This window comes from Leptodactylus fuscus, chromosome 2 (genome assembly GCF_031893055.1).
Source record: "Leptodactylus fuscus isolate aLepFus1 chromosome 2, aLepFus1.hap2, whole genome shotgun sequence".
Lineage (NCBI taxonomy): Eukaryota > Metazoa > Chordata > Amphibia > Anura > Leptodactylidae > Leptodactylus > Leptodactylus fuscus.
The window spans coordinates 1,360,120-1,379,776 of NC_134266.1; the positions used below are offsets into that span (position 1 = coordinate 1,360,120).

The following is a 19,657-nucleotide window of genomic DNA, read 5'->3' on the forward strand; positions in this document are numbered from 1 at the left end:
ATCTGGGGCAGAGATGGGGGGACATGAATCTGGGGGCAGAGATGGGGGGACATGAATCTGGGGGCAGAGATGGGGGACATGAATCTGGGGCAGAGATGGGGGGACATGAATCTGGGGGCAGAGATGGAGGGACATGAATCTGGGGGAGAGATAGAGGGGGGACATATAATTTATGGGTGACTGTAGGAGGATTATACTGTGTGCGGGCACATGAAAAATTAACGAGTAGGCGGAGTCAACACAAAAGTGGGCGGGGCTATATTTGCAGTGGAGCCCTACGTGCGCCGCACATTTTGTCCCTCTTTCGGTTCTTCAGAAGTTGGGAGGTATGCTTTAGCATATCTTACAGGTAATGTCAAGAAACCGCATCGAAACTGCAGTGTCCCTTACAGCCCGACAGCCGACCTGCCCAAAAACGTGACAGGAACGATAACATGTGACACTGACAATAATAATGGCGCCCTGGTTACCATGGATCCGGCGGCTCAGGTAGCGGCAGGCGCGGCCACGTGACACAGTACGCAGGTGATACGTCCGGCGCACGCTGGAGTCACGTGGGCGGAGCCCGGCTAGTCCTGTGCGGAGCGGCGGCGGGCGCCATCTTAGCTGTGTGAGGGGGAGGAAGAGGCGCCATGCCCAACAAGAAGGCCTCGCGGAACGCTTACTTCTTCTTCGCCCTGGACATGATCCCGAAGCTCAGGCGGAGAGGGATGAAAGTGTCCGGGGTAAAGGAGGCCATCCCGCTGTGCTCCGGGGACTGGGCGGTGAGTGCACATACGTGTGACATACACATTACATGCGTGTGACCTACAGATGACATGTATACAGCTAGTGTCAGCACATGCTACATATATGTTACATCACAGACAACACAAGACGGTGCAAAAACTTCTCAGTCACTTTTCATTTGTTTTGTTGTTTCCTGTGACCCAGTGCAGAAGCCGAGCACATGTATGTGCATGTATATATATCATCTGTATACCCTATATATACACAGACCTATATATACCCATCTATATACACACCTTTATGTACCATCTGTATACCCTATATATACACACATACACCTATATATACCCATCTATATACACACACACCTATATATACCATCTGTATACACTATATACACACACCCCTATATATACCCATCTGTATACACTATATACACACACCCCTATATATACCCATCTGTATACACTATATACACACACCCCTATATATACCCATCTGTATACACTATATACACACACCCCTATATATACCCATCTGTATACACTATATACACACACCCCTATATATACCCATCTGTATACACTATATACACACACCCCTATATATACCCATCTGTATACACTATATACACACACCCCTATATATACCCATCTGTATACACTATATACACACACCCCTATATATACCCATCTGTATACACTATATACACACACCCCTATATATACCCATCTGTATACACTATATACACACACCCCTATATATACCCATCTGTATACACTATATACACACACCCCTATATATACCCATCTGTATACACTATATACACACACCCCTATATATACCCATCTGTATACACTATATACACACACCCCTATATATACCCATCTGTATACACTATATACACACACACCTGTATATACCCGTCTGTATACCCTATATATACACACACCTGTATATACCCATCTGTATACACTATATACACACACACCTATATATACCCATCTGTATACACTATATACACACACACACCTATATATACCCATCTGTATACCCTATATATACACACACCTATATATACCCATCTGTATACACTATATACACACACACCTATATATACCCATCTGTATACACTATATACACACACCTATATATACCCATCTGTATACACTATATACACACACCTATATATATATGTATACCCATCTGTATACACTATATACACACACCTATATATATATGTATACCCATCTGTATACACTATACACACACACCTGTATATACCCATCTGTATACACTATATACACACACACCTATATATACCCATCTGTATACACTATATACACACACCCCTATATATACCCATCTGTATACACTATACACACACACCTGTATATACCCATCTGTATACCCTATATATACACACACCTATATATACCCATCTGTATACACTATATACACACACACCTATATATACCCATCTGTATACACTATATACACACACACACCTGTATATACCCGTCTGTATACACTATATATATATATACACACACACCTGTATATACCCATCTGTATACACTATATACACACACACCTATATATACCCGTCTATATACACACACACACCTATATATACCCATCTGTATACACTATATACACCCACACCTATATATACCCATCTGTATATACTATATACACACACACCTATATATATGTATACCCATCTGTATACACTATACACACACACCTGTATATACCCATCTGTACACACTATATACACACACACCTGTATATACCCATCTGTATACACTATACACACACACCTGTATATACCCATCTGTATACACTATACACACACACCTGTATATACCCATCTGTATACACTATACACACACACCTGTATATACCCATCTGTATACACTATACACACACACCTGTATATACCCATCTGTATACACTATACACACACACCTGTATATACCCATCTGTACACACTATATACACACACACCTGTATATACCCATCTGTACACACTATATACACACACCCCTATATATACCCATCTGTATACACTATATACACACACCCCTATATATACCCATCTGTATACCCTATATACACACACACCTATATATACCCATCTGTATACACTATACACACACCCCTGTATATACCCATCTGTACACACTATATACACACACCCCTGTATATACCCGTCTGTACACACTATATACACACACCCCTATATATACCCATCTGTATACACTATATACACACACCCCTATATATACCCATCTGTATACCCTATATACACACACACCTATATATACCCATCTGTATACACTATACACACACCCCTGTATATACCCATCTGTACACACTATATACACACACCCCTGTATATACATACACACGTTACATACTGAGCTTCTTACCCACACACAATACTTTGCTGCTACTTTTTGGCTCTTTCATGAGGAGGATTTCTATAAATACATGACATTGCAGTGCCGGGGCCCCGTGGGCTCCTAATAGTGTCATCTAAAGGGTTAATTGCTATTTAGGGAAGTCCTGCATCAGATTCTGCTGAGTCCCAGCTGTCCCCAATAGGTTCCAGGTATAGGAATGGGCGTGAATTCGAGCAGACGGCCATGCTTCACTGATCGGAGGAAGTAACTTGTGTCAGTAAGGGAGTCTGTCAGCAGGAGATCGGTGTCGCACTGACCGCACCTTGTACACTTCCATACGTGTCTTTCTCCTGCTCTGCAGCTCCGTTTCATGTGTTTTATTCTCACGCTAGCGTTCAGGTTTCCGTTCTTCAGTTCCGCTTGCAGATCTGAAAAACCGAACCCCATAGACTATAGTGGGGTCTGCTCTGTCCCCCCTCGAAATCAGCAGAGGGAAAAGTCCTGCTCACAGTCCCATAGTCTCTGCCTATTGTAAGTGGAATCCCCGGACGGTCCCCTAACCCCAGTGTGACCTCAGCCTTATGCAGATTTAGGGTCTTCTCTTCTCCTGCGGGGGATTCATTCACTGTCGGCCAATGAACGTGACGCTGCTCGGCAGTGCTGGGTGTCTTTGGAAAGTGCACAATCCGCACTACAAGGCGCTGTCATTGGTTTGAGACTGATGTTCCTGCTGACAGACTCCCTTTACAGGCTTTGGGTCACCTGGAGCCCGGGATCTTTTTTCCCTCTCCTGAGATATAGCTGTTTGGAGCAACAAAGGGGTCACGGCTTCTGCAAGACCTTATAGCTCCTACCACCCCCTGACAGGTCCAGGCACGGAAGACAAATCCTTGCCTGCCTCTGCTGATCTGCACATGACAGCTGGTCAGGACTTGATAAGCTTCAGAGCTGTACTCCGCATGCGACTAGAGTCTGAGTGCAACACTTCTGATCCAAGTGAGATTTTGTCTAGACTGCCTGGACTACTGGACGGTTTTAGGTGCAGATTGTTACACAGTGAGAGTAGCTGTGACACTTTATTTGCTCCAAACAGCTTATTTGTACAGAAACCTGGATCAGGATTGTATGGAGGTGACCCTGTCCTGTCTGGGGGGGCTGGTCAGATAGGGATTTTCCTGTCTGTAGTGCAGGAGATCGGTGGGACCCCAATAGGTGAGACCCCCATGATCAGGAGAAGGGGACATGCAAGTTTCCCTCGATGCTAAGTGTGAATAGAGTGGTAGTGTGCACATGTGGCCTGCACTTCATTCACTTGTATAAGCCTTCCACAGGTGTCCCCCAGCCACAGATCCCCCCCCTGGTGTCGCTCCCTCGTTATATTTCCTTCTTACAGCTTTATTAACACTAATTTGTACCTTTTTTTTTTTTTTTTTTCCAGTTGCTGACAGCTGCCGAAAAGGAACAATATGCTGAAAAAGCCAAAGAATGGAAAAACCGTGAGCCCGACCCCCCAAAACCAAACCACCAAATTGGAAACTTTCACCAAGAAAATGTGAGCACGCCACCGGCTAAACCGCGGATCTGAACACTGATCCATATACAGCTGTGTGCAGGAGGACATATATATATATATATATATATATATATATATATATATATATATATATATATATATATATATATATATATATATATATATATATACACACACACACACATATATATATAGGATGTATACGTCACTGACAATGTCTTTCTTATCTTTAAGGAACCAATGCCCAGCGTGCAGTATGGAGAAGAAATGAAAGGGCCGAACTGGTTTCACTTGAGATGTGATGGTATGAGAACACCCGTGTCACCTCCAGATAACATCAGGACCCACGTCGCACCAATGCGGGGTTTTTTTTGTATTTTTTCTTGCAGATTTTGCTCCGTTTTTTATTTAGCCAAGGTCAGGAGAGTCTTGTAAAGGAAACATAGAAAGGAAGTTCTTAGACCTTCTATTAAATCCGCTCCCGACGTTGCCTCAAAATAAACGCAGCTAAATGTGTAAGAAATAAACATTGTATTCCCGCAGGCTGAGGCCGCACATTGTAGAAATGCAGTTGTGGTTGTGTCTTTAAAGCTAAGAATGGGGGGGAGGGGGAGTATGTTGGACGAGACTTCTACTTAGTCATTTTGCACAATTTACTCTTGGCTTTGGCTTTAAAAACTGCCGCAAAATCTGCAATCTGTGTTTCTGCATTGTGGGGTCTTGGTATTAAGACATATTAGGAGTGAAAAAAAAAAAAAAAAAAAGTATAGGGGTTAATTCACACAGGGAATCCATGTGTAATATTCCATCGTCGCCTTCCGCTCTGGATTAGGCCCAAATGCATGGAGGGGACTGTTGCGAGGCGGAATCCGCCTGAAGAAAGGGCAGAACGCTAGCAGTCTCCATAGACCACCATTGTGAGGGGGAGGATTAGGACGTGGATTCCGCGGCAAAATCCGCCCCCTCTCGCCCTGTGTGAACAAGGCCTAAAAATGTGTCATCTCCGTAATCCTACCGACCCACAGAGTACAGGTCAGGTGTCATTTTGGCTGCACAGTAACAAAGTCTGTAAGTCACACAAGCTCCGTGCTTTAACCCCATTCTGAAATTTTTTCCGGCTTTCCAGTATATCGTATGAAATCATAAATTCTACAATTTGTTCTGTGAAACTTAAGCCCTTATATGACTTTGTGAACGGAAAACTAAAAAAATATTATGGTGTTTGGAAGGCAGGGAGTCAAAAAAAAAAAATTGTCCAGGCTGGGAATGGGTTAAATGTAGAAGACGCCCGATATACATTGTAGTAAAGGGAATCTTAAGGGTCAGTTCACATGGCGGAAAATGAAGATGAAATTCCTCTTTTTCACGCGGCTAACCACGACAGGATGCCAATGCAGTGCACCAGCGTTCTGTTGTGGCATCCCACACCTGATTAGGCCCAGATAAATGAGCTTAATCAGAAGGGAGTCCCAAGGCGCGGACCCCTCGGGCAGGATCTGCAGCAGGATTGAGCAGGAGGCTTCTTGTTTCCGTGTCCTGCTGTGATCTCGGCCTCCCATTGAAAATGATGGAAGGTGTAATCCACCCCCAAATCCGTGGCCAAATCCTCCATGTGAACTGACCCTAACAGTGGTTGAGTCATGTGACCAGCACCTCGTCAGTCCCTCCATTCATTCCTATGGGAGCCATGGTGTGAGCCTCGTAGGATTCAGGCAAAGGGAAATCGCCCTACATGATAGTGATCCCTGATATATAAAACGTTGGTGGTGACTCGTAATATCCTCAGACATTGTTACAGCCCACACCATCCTCTTCCTCCAGCCCCTCCCGGCTTCATATCTGATGGTGACCCTATCAGGCTTTACTGCTCAAAGATTTCTGTGGACAATTGTTTACATCTTGCCGGGCAAGTGAGGATTCTGATCCACGGCCTCATTTCTTTTGTAGACTTGGACAAATGTGTGATTTACATCCTCAACATCTTCAGCCATGGAGAGATGCCCAGCGTGTGCGATCAGCGATACGTGCCCTGTGAGATCGCCTGCGTGCGCTACTCGCTGCAGAACGGGATCATGGACTCTTTCCATGACTTCATTGATCCAGGTAAGAACCTCTGGAGAAGGGAGCTTGTCTTTTCTGTCCCCACATCTGATAGAGTAAAGGGGGTATAAACCCCCCTCCTGCAGAATAGGGGACAGAAAATGGACTGTGATTAGGATAAGCCCTGCACCAATATGGAGGTCGGGGTCCACCGTTGCGACCGTAGTTTGTGCGCTGATGACTTTGTAACATCCTCCTGTTTCTTCGCCAGGAGAGCTGCCACTTGGATTCCGTTATCACTGCCAGGCGGGAAGTAAGTGCTTTGTATGTCACCCTGTGGTACAGCCGTGGTCACCCCTGTGGCGCCCCTCTGTGGTACATTTAGTTTCTGTCACTATTTTGCAGGTGCGGCTACACATCAGATCCCTGTGTCTGGCTTTGAGCTTGCCAACAGAGATTACCACAACCTCTTCCGCGCTTTGTGTGACTTTGTGTGTCCGGCCGCTAAGCGTGTGACTTCGGTTTACTGCAAGGTTGGTTAACGTTCCATTTTACACATATTTAGTGTTTTAAGAACTGAAACGTTAGATCAGCATCACGGTAAATCTGCAGCCTGTTAATGATACAGAGCTGAGCTTCATCGCAGCATTGCCACAATTGCAACCAAAACTGCCGTTTCATGCAGATTTCCAGCAGAAATGCTGCTGATTTTCTGCTCAGTCCCTTGGAGACACGCCCTTAAACTTAGGTTACAGTGAATGGAAACCTTCATTATATACGTGCAGAGGCCTAAGTCGTGGTCCTGGTGCTTTGCTGCACACCCTGTATACTAAAAGCCATGTCACATGAGCCGAGCCCAGTCTGCACCAATCCTGTATCACAGTCATGGCGTGTGCGCTGCGGCCGGAACGTCTGTATTTCTGTCTCTCTATTACTTGAGTGTTGATTCTTCATTATTTTTGTGTTTTAGACCAATGACTTGTATAGAATCAAATGGTGTCTGCAGTGGTTGTCTATTAAAGCTGGTGAGTATATTGTACTGTCTACAGTTGGGGGAGTCCTGAGACATGGAGACCAGGCGACAATACCATAGAGAAGGAGTCTACAGTATATTATACAGGGGTTATTCTTATGTGTCCAGAATCTACAACTAAGGGGATGTCTAGAGAATACTCAGTGTCAGGAAAGTGTAGGGTGCTGATATAGAGATGTATAGGAATGGTCCGGGGAATGTGGGCTCATGTCTGGTGTCACCTCCGCTCTTGCAGGGATGGAGAATCTGTTTGAGCTGCGAGATATAGAAAACTTGATCATAAAATTTTACAGAGACAAACTGAACGAAGAACCGTCCACATCCAGCGTCCATCGTCTACTGGACGTCGTTCAATGGGATTACGCACGAAACACCAGGTAAATGCTAGGATGTATGTACACAGTGACTGTACCAGCAGAATAGTGAGCGCAGCTCTGGAGTATAATACAGGATAAGTAATGTATGTACACAGTGACTGTACCAGCAGAATAGTGAACGCAGCTCTGGAGTATAATACAGGATAAGTAATGTATGTACACAGTGACTGTACCAGCAGAATAGTGAACGCAGCTCTGGAGTATAATACAGGATAAGTAATGTAATGTATGTACACAGTGACTGCACCAGCAGAATAGTGAGCGCAGCTCTGGAGTATAATACAGGATAAGTAATGTAATGTATGTACACAGTGACTGCACCAGCAGAATAGTGAGCGCAGCTCTGGGGTATAATACAGGATAAGTAATGTAATGTATGTACACAGTGACTGTACCAGCAGAATAGTGAGCGCAGCTCTGGAGTATAATACAGGATAAGTAATGTATGTACACAGTGACTGTACCAGCAGAATAGTGAACGCAGCTCTGGAGTATAATACAGGATAAGTAATGTAATGTATGTACACAGTGACTGCACCAGCAGAATAGTGAGCGCAGCTCTGGAGTATAATACAGGATAAGTAATGTAATGTATGTACACAGTGACTACACCAGCAGAATAGTGAGCGCAGCTCTGGGGTATAATACAGGATAAGTAATGTAATGTATGTACACAGTGACTGTACCAGCAGAATAGTGCGCGCAGCTCTGGAGTATAATACAGGATAAGTAATGTAATGTATGTACACAGTGACTGTACCAGCAGAATAGTGAGCGCAGCTCTGGAGTATAATACAGGATAAGTAATGTAATGTATGTACACAGTGACTGCACCAGCAGAATAGTGAGCGCAGCTCTGCAGTATAATACAGGATAAGTAATGTATGTACACAGTGACTGCACCAGAAGAATAGTGAGCGCAGCTCTGGAGTATAATACAGGATAAGTAATGTAATGTATGTACACAGTGACTACACCAGCAGAATAGTGAGCGCAGCTCTGGGGTATAATACAGGATAAGTAATGTAATGTATGTACACAGTGACTGTACCAGCAGAATAGTGAGCGCAGCTCTGCAGTATAATACAGGATAAGTAATGTAATGTATGTACACAGTGACTGTACCAGCAGAATAGTGAGCGCAGCTCTGGAGTATAATACAGGATAAGTAATGTAATGTATGTACACAGTGACTGCACCAGCAGAATAGTGAGCGCAGCTCTGGAGTATAATACAGGATAAGTAATGTATGTACACAGTGACTGTACCAGCAGAATAGTGAACGCAGCTCTGGAGTATAATACAGGATAAGTAATGTAATGTATGTACACAGTGACTGTACCAGCAGAATAGTGAGCGCAGCTCTGGAGTATAATACAGGATAAGTAATGTAATGTATGTACACAGTGACTGTACCAGCAGAATAGTGAGCGCAGCTCTGCAGTATAATACAGGATAAGTAATGTAATGTATGTACACAGTGACTGCACCAGCAGAATAGTGAGCGCAGCTCTGGAGTATAATACAGGATAAGTAATGTAATGTATGTACACAGTGACTGCACCAGCAGAATAGTGAGCGCAGCTCTGCAGTATAATACAGGATAAGTAATGTATGTACACAGTGACTGCACCAGAAGAATAGTGAGCGCAGCTCTGGAGTATAATACAGGATAAGTAATGTAATGTATGTACACAGTGACTACACCAGCAGAATAGTGAGCGCAGCTCTGGGGTATAATACAGGATAAGTAATGTAATGTATGTACACAGTGACTGTACCAGCAGAATAGTGAGCGCAGCTCTGCAGTATAATACAGGATAAGTAATGTAATGTATGTACACAGTGACTGTACCAGCAGAATAGTGAGCGCAGCTCTGGAGTATAATACAGGATAAGTAATGTAATGTATGTACACAGTGACTGCACCAGCAGAATAGTGAGCGCAGCTCTGGAGTATAATACAGGATAAGTAATGTAATGTTTGTACACAGTGACTGTACCAGCAGAATAGTGAGCGCAGCTCTGGAGTATAATACAGGATAAGTAATGTAATGTATGTACACAGTGACTGTACCAGCAGAATAGTGAGCGCAGCTCTGCAGTATAATACAGGATAAGTAATGTAATGTATGTACACAGTGACTGTACCAGCAGAATAGTGAGCGCAGCTCTGGAGTATAATACAGGATAAGTAATGTAATGTATGTACACAGTGACTGCACCAGCAGAATAGTGAGCGCAGCTCTGGAGTATAATACAGGATAAGTAATGTAATGTATGTACACAGTGACTGCACCAGCAGAATAGTGAGCGCAGCTCTGCAGTATAATACAGGATAAGTAATGTAATGTATGTACACAGTGACTGCACCAGCAGAATAGTGAGCGCAGCTCTGCAGTATAATACAGGATAAGTAATGTATGTACACAGTGACTGCACCAGAAGAATAGTGAGCGCAGCTCTGGAGTATAATACAGGATAAGTAATGTAATGTATGTACACAGTGACTACACCAGCAGAATAGTGAGCGCAGCTCTGGGGTATAATACAGGATAAGTAATGTAATGTATGTACACAGTGACTGTACCAGCAGAATAGTGAGCGCAGCTCTGGAGTATAATACAGGATAAGTAATGTAATGTATGTACACAGTGACTGTACCAGCAGAATAGTGAGCGCAGCTCTGGAGTATAATACAGGATAAGTAATGTAATGTATGTACACAGTGACTGCACCAGCAGAATAGTGAGCGCAGCTCTGGAGTATAATACAGGATAAGTAATGTAATGTATGTACACAGTGACTGTACCAGCAGAATAGTGAGCGCAGCTCTGCAGTATAATACAGGATAAGTAATGTAATGTATGTACACAGTGACTGTACCAGCAGAATAGTGAGCGCAGCTCTGGAGTATAATACAGGATAAGTAATGTAATGTATGTACACAGTGACTGCACCAGCAGAATAGTGAGCGCAGCTCTGGAGTATAATACAGGATAAGTAATGTAATGTATGTACACAGTGACTGCACCAGCAGAATAGTGAGCGCAGCTCTGGAGTATAATACAGGATAAGTAATGTAATGTATGTACACAGTGACTGCACCAGCAGAATAGTGAGCGCAGCTCTGGAGTATAATACAGGATAAGTAATGTATGTACACAGTGACTGCACCAGAAGAATAGTGAGCGCAGCTCTGGAGTATAATACAGGATAAGTAATGTAATGTATGTACACAGTGACTGCACCAGCAGAATAGTGAGCGCAGCTCTGGGGTATAATACAGGATAAGTAATGTAATGTATGTACACAGTGACTGTACCAGCAGAATAGTGAGCGCAGCTCTGGAGTATAATACAGGATAAGTAATGTAATGTATGTACACAGTGACTGCACCAGCAGAATAGTGAGCGCAGCTCTGGAGTATAATACAGGATAAGTAATGTAATGTTTGTACACAGTGACTGTACCAGCAGAATAGTGAGCGCAGCTCTGGAGTATAATACAGGATAAGTAATGTAATGTATGTACACAGTGACTGCACCAGCAGAATAGTGAGCGCAGCTCTGGGGTATAATACAGGATAAGTAATGTAATGTATGTACACAGTGACTGTACCAGCAGAATAGTGAGCGCAGCTCTGGAGTATAATACAGGATAAGTAATGTAATGTATGTACACAGTGACTGCACCAGCAGAATAGTGAGCGCAGCTCTGGAGTATAATACAGGATAAGTAATGTAATGTTTGTACACAGTGACTGTACCAGCAGAATAGTGATCGCAGCTCTGGAGTATAATACAGGATAAGTAATGTATATACCCACTTACTTAGTGTATCTGTAGGTAAATCGTCTGATATAAGCTTTATAGCCATGGTGTGATGATTGGATATCTGTTAGTTCCCATCTTTGCTGTGGTTGATGACACTTTCTGCTGCAGTATATACACATCACTAGTTACAGCGCACAGACTTCAGCTTTCCATTGATCTTTGTGTCTAGTCCTCATCCCCATTCATACAGTATCGGCCATACAGAGCAGCTTTCGGGCATGTAAGTAAATTACTAATGTCCACCTACAGCTTTAGTCACCATGAGATGATGGATAGTGGGAATTGTAGATTTGCTTGTCTCTATTTCCAAGGTTTGTCCAAGATCAGATAAACATGGCTGCTTTCTTCCAAAACCTACAGGCTGTGTGTGAGATTGCAGCTCAGTAGCGTTCACTTCAGTAGGATGGCACGGACTTGATGTACTAGATACCTAGGGACAGTTTCTGGATATAAAGAACAGCAGCCCTAATGGCGGCCACTGATAACCTTACAACTCTCTTGGCAGATGTAAATGGCACGAGGACAATGACATGTGGTACTGTGCGCTTGCCAGCTGCAAAAAGATCACGTAAGTAAAAACCATCGCTATTCTGTGTCTGTCATCAAGAAAATCAGTATGAAACGAATGACGGTTCCTTATAGAGAGGGGTCTGCACTTTCCAGAATTGTCTGCCTTGTTCTGCAGTTTCATGAAAATCAGTGAAAATGGAGCCGCAATGCAGAAGAAGAAAAAGTGTAGAAGCCGCCCCACAAGGTGCCGTCATTGGTCTGATACTGATATTACTGCTGACGCTCCCTACAAACACGCCATGTAGGGGTGACCACTAGTTGGGGATGGATTGGTCATGATACCATGCTTCTGAGGTCTTATAGATGGCTGCACACGGGGGACATATGGCAGGTCTATCGGTGAGCTGAGGCCACTGATTGGTGTTAGTGGTGACGTGGATGTATGGCAGGTGGTCATTGCCAGAAAGCAAACACAAAACTGACAGGGGGCATCAGTCGTGGAGCTGGGGGTGTCTGAAAGGAGAGTAACGTTCGGTTTATAATATTTGAGCATTTCCTACCCCATGTCTGTAGGGTGGGGGCCGACATTCACCTTTCCACTATTGTCAGCAGCTGCTAGTTCTACAACTAAACAGTGGATGGAGCCAGAAGTCGGGCTGCTCTGTGGACTGTGTAGTGGCCATGTCAAGTGAATGGGATCCGATCTGCGGTCACTGTACAGTGGACGTCGCGCTCTGATTCTGGCTCCAACCCTGGAAGCTGCAGTAGGAGAGGCGAGTGTCTGACCCCCCTGATTCTCGTCAGATATCTTGTCCACAAGCCTAACGCTGAATCCGCTCCTGACTTTGGCTAAAACTTCTCCGTCTCCTCCCCTCCTTTCCTGCATCATGGTTTCCATCCACCGCCAGTCTGTCTGAATACATAGAGGCCGTACCGCTGCAACCTATCACTGACCTCAGTGGTGGTTGGCTAAGGCCATATCCTATTAATATTATAAATGTGAAAGTTTGTGGGTTTGGATGTTTGTTCCTCAATCACGCAAAACCCGCTCCACCGATTTGGCTGAAATTTTCCACAAACATAGTTAATACACCCTATTGCGCAATAGGCTACTTTTCGTCACAATAGCGCACATACGTTTGTGCCAGGACCCCCACAAACCCCAAACTCACACCACCATCTCTGCAATCTCACACACTTTGGACCATAGCAAGCCACAAAATTCCTATTACCCTCTGCAGCCTCGCCCCTAACCCCACACAATCACATATACAGATACTTTACCACTTTGCCCCTCACCTTACCGATACTCCAGGAGGTTCTCTATAACGCTCCGGAGCAGCCATGTTTGCCAACCCCCACCGCTCTGACAATCCGTGACACCGCCCACCCATGTCAATACCCCTAGGCGGTCTAATAAATGCAAAAAAAAAGTTTACAAAAAGTAAAAAAATATATAAAAAAAAAAAAAAAAAAAGGATTAAAAATTCAAATCACCCCCCTTTCCCTAGAACACATATAAAAGTAGTTAAATACTGTGAAACACATACATGTTAGGTATCCCCGCATCCGAAATCGCCCGCTCTACAAAGCTATACAAATATTTTTCCTGTTCGGTAAACGCCGTAGCGGGAAAAATGGTGCCAAACTGCCATTTTTTCACTGTTTTGATTCTGATAAAAAATTGAATAAAAAGTGATCAAAGCAATAACATTTCCCGAAAATGGTAGCACTACAAAGTACACCCGGTCCCGCAAAAAAAGACGCCTTATACATCCCCGTACACGCACGTATAAAAAAGTTACGGCTGTCGGAATATGGCGACTTTTAAAAAAAATTTTTTTTAACACAGTTTGGGATTTTTTTAAGGGGTCAAAATGTAAATAAAACCATATAAATTTGGTATCCCCGGAATCGTAACGAAACACAGAATACAGGGGACATGTCATTTTGGTTGCACAGTGAACACCGTAAAACCAAAGCCCGTAAGAATGTCGCAGAAATGCATTTTTTCGTCAAATCCACCCCATTCTGAATTTTTTCCCTGCTTCCCAGTACATTATATAGAATAAATAATGGCGGCATCAGGAAGAAAAATTTGTCCCAGGAAAAATTAAGACCTCATATGGCTCTGGGAGCGGAGAAATAAAAAAGTTATGGGGTTTAGAAGGAGGGGAGTCAAAAACGAAAATCAAAAAATGCCATCGGCGGGAAAGGGTTAACTTCAAATACTTCTGTCCCAAAGTCACTATGTAAAGTTTCTCACAACACCGAATATATAGCAGCGCAAATACAAAGTAACTGCAACACAAAAGTCTCACGTATTCTCTGAATTACAGCAAAAACAAGATACAAAGTTACATTTCATATCCCATCCCTTATACACAGTACGAAAACCTTACCCGCGCCTGTATATACCCACTGCTACAATCACCGCAGACCAAGTCGCGGGTAACAGCTAGTTATACATAAACCTGAGAAATCTCTATCTTCTGTACGTGTCTCGGGTATTCAGGCGTGTTCTGCCGTCCCTTCATTCTCACTGCCTGGTATCTGTGAGACATTTAGCTGCAGCAGGAGCCTCCCCTCCCCCGTCTGCACTCTCTGTATTAGGCCTTTGGTTAGGTCTGCCCCCCTTCAGTTATTCACCAGTCAGAATGGAGCAGCTCAGCAAGTTTTGTCTGATGTGAGAGTTTGTAGAGACCATCATAGAATAGATTTGTGGCTAAGCCTGCACAATATGGCGTCACCTGGTGGTTAAAGTGTGTAGTCACATGCACGTCCACCTCAATGACCTGAGCGCTGGTGGCCTCACGTGTTCATTCTACTTCCCTTCGGCCATGTATTTGCATGTGGATCTTCTGTTCATTGCAGGACAGCCAATGGCAATATTACTAGTCGGGGAAAGAGCCGAGACTCTGCCAGAAACTGAGGTCTCTGTTTAATGTCTTTTTCCTCTGTTTTGCAGGTACTGCATCAGCCGGGCCCTGGCCAGTGTCTACAATGTGGCTCTTACGTCGGCCCACTTACCCACCTTACAGGCGACTGATAACCAGAAGAATGAAAATAGTAAAACCGTTGTCCTCGATGCCAAGAGGTATCAGGTCAGTGAGTCTGCACGGCCATTATTGCCACATTGGGACGCAGAGAGTGACCCTTTGATACGAGTCTTTACGCGCCTGTTTGTCACCTGAAGCTTTATTATACTGCTCTTTTGCAAATTTACCAACATTAGTGAATGTGCCTTTTTTCAACCAAAGAAGTATCACCAAATTTTCTGGTCACTAAACCTAATAGGCCGACACTTGCCAATTCAGTAGGGGTTTTCTTTGCAGCAGTCTCCTCCTTTACATCAGACAGGATAATAGAGGAGAACACCTCTGACCCATCATTACATCACCACTGACAATAGATGATGTCATAGCTTAGCTCCTCCCTCTCCCTGCACTGAGCATGCTCCACTTTATGGCTTTTTTATGGCCATGACTGTGCAGTAAAGCAAATCCCTAAATGCTGTTACAGAGCAGAGAGGAAGCTCAGGCAAGATGGCCGCCCCCATCATCATGGACAGAACATAGAATTAAAATAAAAGTAATATTTAGGACGGGCTTTAATAAATAAAAACACTTAATAATGTAATCTATTCCTCTTAATACAAATGTGGTCACTGTATACTGGTCTGATAGTGACCTCACTGAGCATGCAGCCTATCCATTCACTAGAAACTGGTGACATCACTGACGAGGGGGCCTAACTGTTCTGTAAGCACTAGTGACATCACAGAGAGAACAGCCTATCCATTCACTACAGACGGGTGACGTTGGTGACAGTACAGCCTATCCATGACGCCTTTGACAGTACAGCCTATGCCTATCCGTGACGTCAGTGACAGTACAGCCTATCCGTGTGGTTGGTGACGGTACAGCCTATCCGTGACGTCTGTGACAGTGCAGCCTATCCATGACGTCTGTTACAGTACAGCCTATCCGTGACGCTTGTGACAGTACAGCCTATCCGTGACGTCGGTGACAGTGCAGCCTATCCGTGACGTCGGTGACAGTACAGCCTATCCGTGACGTCAGTGACAGTACAGCCTATCCGTGATGGTGACGGTACAGCCGATCCGTGACGCTTGTGACAGTGCAGCCTATCCGTGACGTCGGTGACAGTGCAGCCTATCCGTGACATCAGTGACAGTGCAGCCTATCCGTGACGTCAGTGACAGTACAGCCTATCCGTGACGTCGGTGACAGTGCAGCCTATCCGTGACGTCGGTGACAGTACAGCCTATCCGTGACGTCGGTGACAGTGCAGCCTATCCGTGACGTCGGTGACAGTACAGCCTATCCGTGACGTCAGTGACAGTACAGCCTATCCGTGATGGTGACGGTACAGCCGATCCGTGACGCTTGTGACAGTGCAGCCTATCCGTGACGTCGGTGACAGTGCAGCCTATCCGTGACGTCGGTGACAGTACAGCCTATCCGTGACGTCGGTGACAGTGCAGCCTATCCGTGACGTCGGTGACAGTACAGCCTATCCGTGACGTCGGTGACAGTGCAGCCTATCCGTGACGTCGGTGACAGTACAGCCTATCCGTGACGTCAGTGACAGTACAGCCTATCCGTGATGGTGACGGTACAGCCTATCCGTGACGGCGGTGACAGTACAGCCTATCCGTGACATCACTGAGCATGCAGCCTATCCATTCACTACAGACTGGTGACCCCACGGGGATTGCGGCTTATCCAGTCTCTACAGACATCAGGTGACCTCATTGATCAGTTCCAGGGACATACGTCTGGAGTCCTTATAAGATGTTTAGACTGAAGTCTCCTTATTTTATCTCCTGCAGAGAAAGCTGGATCGTCCTTATGTCGCTGATCACGGGAACGCCATGGGCGCTGTCGGAGGTTTGTTACCTTCCAAGTTCTTATTCTATAAGGTCCCCAAATGGGTCAAAGGCTAAAATCCACTCTTAATTTTTTACAGGAGACGGCTCTCAAGGAATGAGGGGAGTGGGCGCTATCCCTGCCCCCAAGGTCCGTGGACGAGGGATCCTGCGCTTGCTAGAGGATATGCCGGCCCCGTACGCCTCCTCGGGATGAAGCCTTCCTTTCTTGCCTCCTCTCTATTACTTGAGGTTTATGGTTTTTGTTGCTGATTATTGTGGAAGCTCCTACAATTGTGTTCTATGTTGTATATTGGGTATGGACGCAGAGCGCATGTTCTGTTACAGTGTGTCAGCACTTATCTGGCGTCTGTAGTACGTTATAGCGCTGTTTGCTTTATCGTTTGTTTTCATGTTTAGGACAATCACGGTAACCTGTGACCTCAGGCTTCGCTGCGGCTAGAATAAAGACTGACGCAATCTGATAGCGTTCTGTGTACGCAGCTCCTATGCAGACTCTGATCCCAGTCTATCCTTCTACTGTCTGACTACACTGAGGGTTTGTAGTCTGTTACCGTCTGCTTAGGACCTGTATACACTCTGCAAAGATGGACGTAGCCTTGTAAGGCCGAGGTCCCACATTGCAGAAACGCAACTTTTTTCGTTGCAGATTTTGCTGCGGTTTTTTGAACCAATGCCAAGAATGTCTACAAAAGTCATGGGAATTCTCTAGGACATTCTTAGGGTGTGTTCACACAGTGGTAAAGGTGGCGGAAACGGTTTCTGCCTTGTGAATGTTACCTGCAGTTTGCCGCGAGCGCTCCTGCTTAGGCCAGAATGCATGGGCTTAATCAGGAGGGAGTCTCGCGCCGGAATCCGTGGAAAGAAGGGGCATCTTGCTTCGCTAGCGGGAAAAAGAATCAAGCGGCTCCCATTCAAATGAACGGGAGCCTTTTTTTGCAGGCGGATTCCGCCTCAAAATCCGCCTGCAAAAAACTCCCTTCTACCTTCTACTCCTGGGTTTGGCTGAAAAACGCAGCAAAATCTGCAAGAAAAAGAAGCTGCATCTCTGCACCATTGGGGCCTTAGGCTAAAGGGGTGTTCTGGCTCCAAATGGATGATTCATGTTGACCTTTGCACAGGATAGGTCATCAGAATTACCTGGAGCCCGCACAGATCAGCTGTTCTGACCCTCTACAGGCTCTGGAAGTCATTGTAGTGGACCGGGCACATGTACAAGTTGCTCTGATTCTAGTACACACTGGATGGGGCTGCAGCGTTGCTCCTAGTACTTGACTAGCAGCAGCCAACATGTCCTCCTGAAACAGCTGATCTGTACAGGGCCCGGGTGTCAGGTCCTCTGTATCGGATGTTACATGTACTAGAAATCCCCTTTAACCATTGAGCTGCTTGTTCGGACGCCGTTTACTTTTCCTAGTTGCTGTAATGTACAGGCAGTAAATGGTGGAGTTCTCCTTTGCGTTCTCTTTATATAGTCTGGAGCCAATCAGAAGTGTCGGGGGTATCAGGGCAGAGCCGGAGTCCTGCGCACCAGGTAGCCATTGTGCTGTATAATGTACTACAGACGCATAACTTTTTGGGTTGTTTTGTATTCATTTCTATTGTCTGGCTACTATAGGAAATGTTAAAAAATAAAAATAAAAAAATTCCATTATAGGGAGAGAGAGGACAGTCTTGTATCGTGCCACGTGGCTACCGGGCTACCCATTCTTCTGGCAGGGGATGCAGCCAAAGATGATGTTTGGGTCACATTAGCATTTAGCTTTCTGTTCTTTGAGTCCAATAAGAACCTGAAGAATGGAAATCTAATCCGTGTAAAAAGCGGTGACCCCCGGACTCCGGAGACTATAATGGGGGCCACCGGGTTTCCACCCAAAAAATGCAGAGAAAAGTGCTGCTCACAATGTTTAAGTGGATTTGGGGACAGAAACCCCGAATGTAGATCAGACGCAGGTATCGAGCGAGGCTGACAAACTACTCCTGAAACAAATGCCTGGAAATCAGGCGGCTGCAATGTAACGGTGCAAGTCACATGTAAGAAACCGTGCAGACTGCGCGGAGACACGAGCTGCTACTTCTACTGTATAGATTACAGGGGATTGTTTATTGGTGGTAGGACTGACCCCAGGGGAACAAAATCCACTGAACGACCTGCAACAATTCACTAATACCATGCACTGTGTCTATAACATGTCACTTGTAACAGATACGCTGGAAATTTCTGTGTGCTCTGTCTCCCCCTGCTGGATACAAAACATAATGCAGTAATTCTAAATGA

At 44.9% G+C, this 19,657-nt stretch overlaps 1 protein-coding gene across 1 annotated transcript; it reads left to right on the forward strand.

Moving 5' to 3' along the window:
- Positions 1-632: 632 nt before the first annotated feature.
- MAEL (maelstrom spermatogenic transposon silencer) lies at positions 633-17,638 on the forward strand. Its single transcript, XM_075263276.1, has 12 exons — positions 633-764; positions 4,576-4,689; positions 4,906-4,975; positions 6,619-6,774; positions 6,983-7,024; positions 7,117-7,244; positions 7,682-7,736; positions 7,980-8,121; positions 12,463-12,525; positions 15,436-15,571; positions 17,323-17,380; positions 17,460-17,638. Exons 1-12 carry the CDS (start codon positions 633-635, stop codon positions 17,573-17,575), a joined length of 1,212 nt encoding a protein of 403 aa, XP_075119377.1. The 3' UTR covers positions 17,576-17,638.
- The last annotated feature ends 2,019 nt before the right edge of the window (positions 17,639-19,657 follow it).

Coding starts and splice junctions, on each gene's coding strand:
- MAEL (XM_075263276.1), top strand. CDS start 633: ATGCCCAACAAGAAGGCCTCGCGGAACGCTTACTTCTTCTTCGCCCTG. Junction 765..4,575: donor TGTGCTCCGGGGACTGGGCG/GTGAGTGCACAT, acceptor TTTTTTTTCCAG/TTGCTGACAGCTGCCGAAAA. Junction 12,526..15,435: donor GCCAGCTGCAAAAAGATCAC/GTAAGTAAAAAC, acceptor TCTGTTTTGCAG/GTACTGCATCAGCCGGGCCC.